General features: G+C 34.5%; 1 protein-coding gene across 3 annotated transcripts; it reads right to left on the bottom strand.

The window, feature by feature from the left end:
- Window positions 1–1,273: 1,273 nt before the first annotated feature.
- On the bottom strand, window positions 1,274–11,284 carry LOC103491370 (probable LRR receptor-like serine/threonine-protein kinase At1g07650). Of its 3 annotated transcripts, XM_008451281.3 has the most exons (24): window positions 11,114–11,284; window positions 10,843–11,017; window positions 8,835–8,906; window positions 8,658–8,726; window positions 8,490–8,561; window positions 8,221–8,292; window positions 8,058–8,129; window positions 7,621–7,692; window positions 7,453–7,524; window positions 7,305–7,376; window positions 7,151–7,222; window positions 6,916–6,987; window positions 6,674–6,739; window positions 6,486–6,551; window positions 6,358–6,396; window positions 6,217–6,275; window positions 5,620–5,996; window positions 5,334–5,529; window positions 4,528–4,674; window positions 3,754–3,872; window positions 3,188–3,398; window positions 2,841–3,081; window positions 2,401–2,551; window positions 1,274–1,924 (listed from the first exon to the last, which is right to left on the bottom strand). In XM_008451281.3, the coding sequence occupies exons 1-24, from the start codon at window positions 11,220–11,222 to the stop codon at window positions 1,529–1,531; spliced, it is 3,069 nt and encodes a 1,022-aa protein (XP_008449503.2). In that variant the 5' UTR covers window positions 11,223–11,284; the 3' UTR covers window positions 1,274–1,528. The 3 variants fall into 3 exon arrangements, with proteins under 3 accessions (XP_008449503.2, XP_050941109.1, XP_016900691.2); XM_051085152.1 differs by lacking the exon at window positions 7,305–7,376 and having other exon boundaries at window positions 7,435–7,524; XM_017045202.2 differs by lacking the exons at window positions 10,843–11,017; window positions 11,114–11,284 and adding an exon at window positions 9,425–9,717.
- Window positions 11,285–11,516: the final 232 nt, after the last annotated feature.

Here is an 11,516-nt window from a genome sequence, read left to right on the forward strand (position 1 = left end):
TTAATTTTACAAAATATTCTTTTATATGAAATTATTGCACTCTCAAGACTCAAGCTAAGAAAAAAAAAACATATATCTATGTAATAATAAAACATATTATTGGGTAGATGTTCATTATATGTTTAGCATAATGTCACATGTCACTACTTCCACATTCCATCTACATGACATTTCATGGGTTTTATAAGGTAAAAATTAATTTTAGAAAATTACTTATTTCTTTGTTTATTTTAGCTTATTTATGTATTTTATTTTACTTACTTTAATATTATATTTATATATATATGTGTGTGTCTCTTTTGTCTTATTTTTATGATAAATTCACAATTTTAATCATAAGGACTCATTCTCCACTTTTTAAAGCTAACATGCAGTTAATAGGATATTCCATGGATGCTTTAGGAATCGATTCATAAACTCATATGTTAATTGTATAAACAATTCTTTGGCGGTGCACGAGTTTACTAATCATGTTCGAAGACATTGGCTTACATCAATTTAGCTTAATGATCATCTACATGAATGAATTCCTTTCTAAATATCGATAGATGTTTTTATTTATGTTGTTCCTATGTTGCGTTCTTGTTGGTCTAAAATAAAATATTAATTGTTGAATATAAGATTTTGGTCAATTAATCATAACGTTGAAGATGTGCTATCTAGCTCCGCCTAATTTGAAAATTTTAGGTTCTTATTTGACTATTCTATAGATATTTGAACAACTCGATGTAGTATTTAATGTTAACTCAATTCAACTTAAGAAGATTTTGTTTATATATATAATTGACATACGCATACATAATATATACATACATTCCAATGGTAGCAAGAGTGTCTGAATTAAAGTATTATTGTAGCTTTTGTCACCCATGTAAAATGGAACTAGACTCTTTTAACATGTTGATGTGATAAGAATAGAAGTTAATCGGTTAATTCCCATTTCATCTAAGTTTTTTCCTCTTGTATCAAACACATTATCATTCTATTAAAAGATCTACGATCTTAATTATGAGAAGATTGTTTCTTAAGATTACTTTAGACTACATGCATGTTATCATTTAAGTTAGATAACAATCTAAACATTAACATAGTTTAAGTGCTCAGATAATTAAGGTATATACAATCATGGTTAAATATTGAATTCCCCTCACCTTCCCCTGCACCTTTGGTGTAGAACTCGAATGAAATCATTCTCCAAAAAATGATTTCAATAACAGTTAACACCTCTACTTATACTATTGTAAGAAAAAAGAAAAGGGCAACAATGATGATATTATAGTTTATAAACAAGCCCTCTATTTTAAGATTTTATTCTCCATGAAAGTAGAAATTTACATCATGGAAATTCATAACCTTAAACAAGAGCCACGCGAAGCTGTGGTCTGTGGGCTTAAAAAGGAATGCCGTAAGACTTTGCCTTACACATTCAGCAGCCCAGATATAGAGACCATATTTTTTACGTTGATTTTGGCAAAACTTAGTATTGTGGGGTTGTACAAATTTATAATTATATACTTACATTCATTTACTAATTTTCTATTCCAGTCCTTTTAACAGAATGGGATCTTACTAGATTGTAATTCTCCTCTGCCTCCAGATCCACAATCGAACTCAATGAATCACTAGGGAAATCGTCCAATGATAAACTGTGTGTAGGGCTCAATTGTTGCCAAAAGTGATTTCTGAGAGCTTTCAATTTGGAATTGATGGCTGAAAACCCAGGATCAGAAAGAAGTGCTTGAACTGGAGTTCGTCCTTCGAGCATGCTGACCACTTGAGACATTAGAGGCCGAAGAGTTGGGGATGCGTTGGTGCAGAGGAGAGCCACATTCAGCATCACCATTGCTTCTTCTGATGAATAATCTGACCCCAAGGCTGGATCCACCAACTCCAATAGACTTCCTTTTTCTTGCAGAACAGATGCCTGGAAGATGGCTTAAACATTAGGATAGACTCATCTCCATACATTCACAAAGTGAAAAAAACATTGAAAATTATCTTGTCGCATTGAAAATTGTGATAGGGATGCACAAAAGTGAGTATAGTTTAGGAATACATTTGCTGTGTTTTATGGGATTGGAGACTGGCGAATGGAGACTCTTGATTTGGAGGCAACTATTTATTTGTGAAATAGAAAACTACAAGGCACCATAGTCAGTTGATTATAAAAAGCATTTAAAATTTATGTGAAATAAAACATTAAAAACAAAATATTAAGGCAAGAAACGACTCAGCATGATCAGGTGACCATTGAAAACTAATATTTTTAGAACCATACACCATGCACCATGCAGTTGAGGCCTCATATTTGTTATATTTTCTAAATGAAAACTTCAAAACAAGGGAAGCAAGAAAGAGGCTAAATGAAATTGGAAAGAATTGTAAGGTAGTTGATTTTACCCAATCAAGAAGGTAAACAAAATCCTCTTTGGGTCTGTAGTTGGTATTGCTTTTGCCACTGACAATTTCCAAGGCAACAACTCCAAAACTATAAACATCAGCTTTGCTGGTCAAGCATCCACGCATTGCATATTCAGGTGCCATATAACCACTGCAAAACAATGGTCCCAGAGACCTATATACTCAGCACCCAAAATTGAACTACAATGTCTACAAATCAAATCTCCTAATAAAGAGTGGCCAAAAATTTATAGTGATTAGGTGTAAAATGAAGTAACAAAACCTTTTTTAAAAAACAAACAGTAGAGAGAGAGAAAGAGCAAATGAAAAATTTTAGTCTTAGTTATGCTTCAGTTGTAAAAAAAATAATCTACCGTTGGTTCCATACTCAAGTTTGCAGCCATGATTTAGACCATAGTAGAATTTCACACAAGACTTACATGGTTCCGGCAACTCTAGTACTGATGTGGGTATTGTCATCTTCATGAAGCTTAGCCAAGCCAAAATCAGAAATTTTAGCATTGAAATCCTTATCAAGCAACACATTACTTGTCTTGATATCCCGATGTACGATTTTTAGTCTTGACTCCTCGTGCAGATAGGCCAAACCTCTAGCTATTCCCAGACAAATTTTCTGCCTGGTGGGCCAGTCCAACTTCAATTTAAAACCTGGGTCATTTCCTGTATACACACAATCAAAAAGATGATAAGTTTTTTCTTTTTGATACTGATCAAACTTTCTTTGAATTAACAGACTTAAAAATGGCAGAGTGCAAATTCTACTCACTGAAAAGGGCACGTGATAAGCAATTATTTTCCATGTATTCATAAATCAACATTAGTTGGTTCCCATCAACACAACATCCATAAAGCTTCACAAGATTTGGATGTTGCAGTGCAGATATCATGCCTATTTCATTAACAAATTCTCGATTTCCTTGCTTTGATTTTGACGACAGCTGCTTGACTGCAATTATAGTACCATCTGACAAGAGGCCCTGAATCAAAATGAAGAGTCCCAAAATCCCCATTAAATTTTGTATTCCAACCCTGACTTCCTCCAGCAGTTAATGCCATAGTTTTATTGCAAAATCAGTGTATGTTTGACAGACCTAAAGGGACAAACGTCCGTACCCTGGTCTTGAAAATTTATGAAAATTAGAAGTGAAACATCATATACTTCCGGGAAGTGTAACAAACAAAGTTAAGGAGCTTTAGAGACCATGAAAAGGTAAAGGACTGTCACCTTAAGTAGTACCTTTCAATATGATATGATTTTTTTTGTCAATAAGGACTATCATTAAAAACATATGATTTAGACAATCGAGATCTATAAGCAAAGCCTCCATTTACCTTGTAAACCGCACCAAAACCACCTTCCCCAACTTTGTTTGCAGCATCAAAATTTTTAGTGGCTGCTTTAATCTGTCTTATTGTAAATAATCCTGTTTGCAGATCTATACCTCTAAGTTCTGCATGAAACAAACTTAAGGTGTCTGAGAAAAGTGGCAATGCACAGAAGTTAAACAAGAAAACCATGTCTAAAAGGAAATTTCATTGAAATATAACACATAAAATCATATGCAAAAGCCAAACTTGAGGATGTATTTACGTGATGATATGAACTCTATGGGATGAATGAGTCAAAAGTTAAAAGACATAGAAGTTGGCATTTTGTCTATTTATTCAAATAGTCACATAACTCAGAATTAAACAGCAAACTAGTAAAGAGATAGGTATCTTTGAAGGAGAAAAATTAAAAAATTCAACAATTCAAAAGTTTTTAGCATCACAAGATCAGTTCTAGAAATGACATGACTAACTACAAAGCACAAAATGTTCCGAAGAAGTAGATAAAAGAGATGAAATTACAGAGCATAGACTATTTCAGTAACTTAGATCATGTTCTCTCTCTCTCTTGTGTAGAAAACTAAGAGAATTCTAGTAAAAATAATGTTTTCTTTTTCTTGTATAAATAAGGAAAAGAAACAACAAATAGTCAGGCAACATATATCTTTAGTTCTGATGAGAGCCAGGAACAATTTAAGTTCATATCGAATGAAAACTATATGCTGCTTCAGTTTTCCATTGAAGCAATAAATACGGTCAGTTTAATGAAGATTTTACCTTTATATACGGATGCCTTGCCTCCCAGCCACCCTATTCTCCTCATAATACATAACACCAGAAGAAGGAGAACAAAAGCTGCTGCTGTTGTCCCAATAATTATGATGGTGTAATGCTTCTTCCCATGGTTTTTAGGAGGTGTAAAATCTGTGAAGAGAAAAATTTTCCTGATTCAGAATAAAAGATATGTTTAAACATAACCTTATACTCTACAGTTTCTGCATGCTGAGTATTGAAATATAAGAAGAACTAGATGATAAAGCATATAGATCACTCCAGCCTTCCCAGATTCCAGACTAACCTTGAAACCTCCCTCTTAAGGTTTTTGTAACCATCTCAATTTATTTGCCTACTTATTATGATTAAAAATTCTGTATTAATCAAGAAAAGTACTAATATCTGGGGTCCATGCAGAAGAACAAGAGTGCAACCTGAATAGGCTATAGAAAATAAGATATTATCGCCAAGGGTGATAGAAGGCAATAGAGAACAACCAACTGAATTTCCCTACCGCGTATATGAATCAAGGCAATCCCTATGGAAGTATTATAATCTCTATCAAAATAGAACTGAAGAAGTTGCAATCCTATAAGTTATGTCTACTTTTTAAGCACCCACTGTCACTGCTATCAATCATGGCTCAAGGTTTGTGTGTATTGATGCCACTCAATGTACGAAAATGACAAACTTAATTGTTAGAAGAAAAAGGAAAAGTAGAAGGGTGTCTATAATTTTTCCATTCACCTAGAAATAAAAGGGAACAGTTAATGATTCCAATTTTTGTTTCATGACTTGGGAAAACTTACTGGGATCTACAGAAATAGCTGATATCAGAGGACCATAGTTTCCTCTAAGTGGAATTCCTGTTGTTCCTCTTCCAGCCCAGTAGAAATGGATCTTCAATGTATGACTTGTGACAGCTACAGTAAATGTTTTTATAATGGGCTTACCTGTACCCCCTGCTTCATGTTCAATATCAAAATCTTTCAGGACTAGCTTTTCCTGCAATCGAGCAAACAAAGTAGTTTTCAATATCCAACACTACGATGAACTGACATTCTCATTCAGTCATAAATTTTCATTCACCAATACCTGAATATACACATCAAAAACTCGCCTTCCCAGGCTGTTGAACGAACTGTCATTTATAAATACAATCTCTGCAAAGTGAAGTTTAACAGTATAATTCTCATTTATGAGACATAGCCCATAGTATGTAAGAGATTGAGGAGAGTTTCTCGCTTTTGTATACAGTTCAGAATCACTCGCAGAGACATTAGAAAGAGCAGATGTATTCGTCACGATGTAGTTATCAGCATCAACATCATTGTCCATAAAGCTTCCGGTGCTGCTAAAAGCCCAATTCTGACCAGTATAAAACATTGAAGCACCTTCTCTATCTGCTTCATACCTTTCACCCCTTATAAATGTTTCTTTACCGCCACAGTTAATGTGCAAGGAGTAGTGATCTGATAAAGTTTTGACAACTTAAAACAGTGAGAAATCATTGAATTCATGTTACTGTAATAAAAGAACGGGTTTCTTCAAAACTACCAATAAAACATAGGCTTTGAGTTTTTTTATGTCAGATTTTATACAATCACTCATTGATATTTTTCGACAGGTTGTATTCTTCAAGCAAAAAGCTTTGATGAGTTGCCAAATTCGAGGCCAGAGTTTTAGACTCACGCTGTTCCCTTGATGCAGAACATGGAAAGTTCCTTTTTAGGCAGGGATGGATTCTAGTTCTGTGAGCATTCAAGAAAACTGAGCATATCATTTCAAAAATAAAAAGAATGGTAAATTTTCTTCCTCGTACAGAATCCTTACAATTTTTCTGCAGACGGTGAGTATGTCTCAACTAAATTTCTGTGAAAATAAGAATTTTTTTTCTTTTAGTTACTATGCAAGATAGTCCTCTGTACATAGACAGTTAATGATAACTTCATAATACTCACACACTACCACGAGGACACTCAGCTGGGCTCGAGTTTTCCCAGGTGAAATTGTTGTTAGAGAGATCTCTGCATAAGAAAGATAAGAAAACGAAAGCAGTTAGCTAAGGCTTAGGTACATCAAATGCTTTCACAGCGGACATTTAAGTGAGGATTAAGTACGAAAAACTATTGTAAAGGAAAAGGCATACACATTCTTGTTGCTCCCTAAAATCCAACCAGGAATAATTCCATTGAGCTTGTTTCCTGTCAACAATCTTGAGAAAGACTATATATATTATAACTACAATAATACACAAGGGGGAAAAAAGAAACTCATACTGAAGAAAGATAATTTTTCAAAAAAAAAGCGTCGTATAATTATATTATTGTTATTGTTATTATTTGGGGTGGGGTGGGTGGGGGGGCAATTGGGAAGGATAAGTCCACTTACATGTAATCTATTTTATCCAGTCGTTCAAAAGATGCAGGAACTTCGCCAGTCAAGTCATTGTAGCTGAGGTCTCTACATATGAATAAAGCAGGGTTTCATTCAACTTCTTAAAACTAAGAATTAAACCAGCAGAGAAATGGAAATATTACTGAGCAGTTGGCGAAACGAAAATAGAAACTTAACATCTTACAGAGTTTTTAATCATCATCAAAGCAAATCTATCCTTACTACTTACAAGTTTTTTAATTTTTTCATGTCCCCAATGTATTTCGGGATTTCTCCAAAAATGAAGCACTTCCTCAGGATCCTGCAACCCAGCATCGAAGTCAAGTCCCTGAACAACTAAGTTGGAGAGTGGTAGAAGAACAAAAGCAGAATATTCAACTAACAGCGTCTTCATGGATTTTATATTGCTCAACGGTGGAAAAGGAGACCTTCCACCTTTTAAGTCAGATATTCTCCTGAAATTTCAATCAATTTAGAAATTACTAGTGGAACTCAACATGCTAAACGAATTACATTGTCAAAAGTGCATACAGATCAGTTAAACTTGTCATTGTGGAGATACTTAAGGGTATGGGACCTTCGAGGGAGCAGCCTTGTATATGCCTGCAAGGTGAAATAGATTTTCCTAATCACCAATTATAAATAATAAATATCAGATGAAGCAGTCAAAAACTTAAAAGCCACATTCATGGAGCTTACAGTTTTTCAATCTGTGCCCAATTACTAATGAACTCAGGTATCTTTCCAGAGAAGTTGTTGTCACTTATTCTCCTTAATGATATGAGAAAAACAACGATTAGTCGAAAAATGGGATGTAATAAAACTTGAAGCAACTTGGATGACTTGACTGATCGAGAATGCCAAAACTGCTGAAGCAGTTGAGTACTTCTGGAGATGCTTAAATATATTGTCTATGTTGCATTAAAGAAGCTGAAGATCTCATGCGAAGGATGATCAAGCTAATGCCAGAAAAAATTTTAAGCTTAAAGAGTGTAGTACAAATTCAATTAATCCTGAAATGGATAGCTCGTGATGAAGTTGCAATTGCAACATTAATCTAAAATGGATCGTGGATTTGTTATCCGGAGAGTAAATCCATTTTTTCAGAAGACAAATAATAGAAGATGGTTGCTTACATATCAGTTAAGTTCGACAATTTTGCTAGCCCTTTAGGCAATTCTCCGGTGAGGCCATTTGATGACAGAACTCTGAAGAGAGAACATCACAACGTTATGTGTGAGTTAAACATTTTGATGAATGTGCGACTTAGCAGTCAGTATGTTTGTCCAACAGACTTACAATTTTTCCAAATTAACTAGTTTACCAATCTCTGGTGGAATTCGGCCAGAAAATTGATTTCCTTCAATGCTCCTGTAACATTTTAGAACAAGAAAGTACCATGAATGTGTTGTCAGAGTTCCTCAGCGTCAACAGTTAATGACCTTTGCCATTATTGGTTTGATGACACAAGTTATATGTATTTATATCATGCCAACTGAACCAGAGACAACTAAAACTAATATCATATACGCTTACAGAAGATTCTAAAAGTTAAAAATTTGACATACAAGTTTCTGAGAGTGGTGATATTAGTAAGAACTTTCGGGAATGGCCCGGACAATTTATTTCCCATGAAAGAGCTGCATGTTCAATCAAAGAAAGCATAAAATCAAACCGCAGATTAGGTCTAGAGAATCTTCAAAAACTGACAGGAAGAAGTAACTGAAGATGCTTACAGTTCTACCAATCGCATGGTAGCCCATTGTGAAGGAACAGAACCAGTGAGGCAGTTTCGACTGAGATCTCTGACAAAAGAGAACCAAACAAGGAATTACGAGGCTTTCAACACAAGTTTAACAGATTATCAGGTCCTATATAATGTATCAGGATACTGGTTTCACACTTTTACTTACAGCTGTTTGAGGAACCGAAGCTTGGAAAACTCTGGTGGCACAATGCCTGATAGATTCTGGGACTTCAAAGCTCTGAGGAAGCGATAAAACCAAATTAGATCACAAATTTACAAACTAGGCCAAGGAAGTGATTGAAAAGTCTACAGCCAGCAACAACAGAACGACAATGCAATCACGATGCATATTTAATTATCAAATAGACGAGTAAGAGGAGAAAAAGTAAACTACAGGTGCAAGGTGAAAATGCAGACATTAACATTCAGCAAGGAAATTTCAATGTCAAGAAAGGTAGTGGAATTTATTTCACTGGAAAGACTCTGAAAGAGAATTGATAATCAGAAGCTACAACAGGAAACCTACAGTATCTACACCGAAATCCAACCACACGATACAAGAAGATGAAGAGACGGAGTGATTACAGCATAACAGAATAATGATTCAACGTTCACTTAAAATCAGTTCAAACGTCAAGAGCCGAAAACGCGATACACTAATCGCAAAACTTATTTGTTAATAATGTAGCCCAAAACTGGATGAACGTGAACACCGAATTTGGTCTTAATAAACATAAAGGATGAACTCAATCTCACGGGAAGCAGAATTTGAGATGTCAATAAGAGAGGATCTAAATGGAACTCCGACGGTGTCACTATCAACAGAGGCATCCGAGAAGCTCCGCCATTGCAATGCTCCATTTGGAGCGTGGATAAATCTCGTAAACAATTGACCTGTGTAAATCCATAAAAACTCCATTGATCCACATTCTAAAATTGGTTTCTTCTCGCTCTCGCGCGCGCTAATGCACACTTCTCAATCATTAGGCCAAGCGGCTCAAATGTCGGGTCACTTCTTTCGTATCGCTGTCATGCAGCAACCAAACTTTTCCCGGGAAATTTAGTCGGGCCATTAACCTTCGTAACTGGAAACTTTGAAAAATAACACATTTGTTGTTTTATATTTCAAAAATAGCACAACTTTCAAAAAATCGTAAGTTTATTTTTCTCGAGTTTTTTACTAACTTTAAAAATTTAATTGAAAGACATAATTGATTGGACCAACTTTAGCTTGGGATCATTGGCATAACTGCTTATGTTTTTTCAATTCAGTACACCCGGGTCCACAATGGCTCGGGAACAATTAACCTAAATACTTTTGTTTTCAACTCGAAAACCCTCGTGATAAATTTAGTCCTAAGAGTGTTCAAAAATTTCAAATAAAATAGTATTATCTCGATGATGCACTTGATCCTAAGAAAAACAATATTAAGAATTTTTTTTAAAATTATGTTAATTTTAAAATATAAAATAAAAAAGATGTTAGTTTTATCGACTTCCCTTCTATAATTCCAAAATACATGCAGGTCTAGTTGAATTCACCATAGAGTATTATATTTATGCAACTTTTGAACCATAAAACACTATTCATAAGAGTTTTAACCAATGATAGACTTTAGGATAAATTTTAATTTAGTCCTATTGTTGTTTTGAAATGGACAGCTGATAATTAATCAAACACGGCAAAATAAAAACTATGGCCCTACTTCTCAATTTATAATTAAAATGATAATCTTTTTCTACAAAAAGGAAGGTACAACTTTTTTTTTATTTGTTTTGTAGATAGGCAAAAGTATTTTTATTGAGAGCAACAAAAATATATTTATGTATATAAGAGAAGTATGGGTTGGTTACATTATATAAATATGCATTATGTTTGTTTTAAAAAATGTACCACTATAGTAAAAAGGAAAGATGATTATGTTATATATATATATATAATATGAAACTTAATCTAAACAAAAAAATCACCGACTACTCACGTGCCTAAACTATATTAAATTATTGCATAACAAAACAGCGTCAGTGGACAGTGGTAGGTCGTAGGTCAATGCACCAATTTAATTAAGCTAAGAAATTAAACTTTAAAGAATAGTTAGAGAGTGAAGAAGAAGAAGAAGAAGAAGAAGAAGAAGAAGAAGATTAGAGATGGAGATGGAGATGGTACGACATACATGGCGACGATGTGGCAAGTGGAGTTACGGTTGAAAGAGCAATCACAAGTGACGGAGCTTTCGAAGCCTTTTCTTCCATTAACAACGAGCCATTTTCCTTCTCCACTGCAAGGATCTATGTTAAAATTCCAATCCTTTTTCCCTAATTTCTTCTCGATCTCTTTCAACGCTTTCACTGCAACCAACCAACACTTTTCAATCATCAATTAATTATTCACACACCCACATATTTTTCAGTTCCAAACCCAATAATATATATCCTTTTCCGTACCTTCTTCTCGATGAAGCTTGGCTGCGGCTGCTAATCCGAAGGCAGCAAGAAGAATTGCATAGAAGAAATGAAGTTTGGCTCTGATTCGATTTTGAGATTTGACGGCCATTGAAGCAGCTGTGAATTGCAGTACGTCTCTTCAAGTATATAGAGAGAGAGAGAAAAGGCTAAGAGAGTAGTGCTGTGGGATAAGATATATATATACAGAGAAGAAAAACAGAGTACTGCTTTGTGGGACCTTGAAGGTGATTCTATATTATATTATCTCTGATTGTATTAAATAATGACAAAACATAGGAAAGTGGGAACTCTTGGATCGTAACACATAAGAAGTCAATTAAAAAACATGATTCAAAAGAAATAATCATTACAACCCACTTCCGAAAAGAAGCTAAGCTGAGGA

The sequence above is a fragment of the Cucumis melo genome, chromosome 5, assembly GCF_025177605.1.
Source record: "Cucumis melo cultivar AY chromosome 5, USDA_Cmelo_AY_1.0, whole genome shotgun sequence".
Lineage (NCBI taxonomy): Eukaryota > Viridiplantae > Streptophyta > Magnoliopsida > Cucurbitales > Cucurbitaceae > Cucumis > Cucumis melo.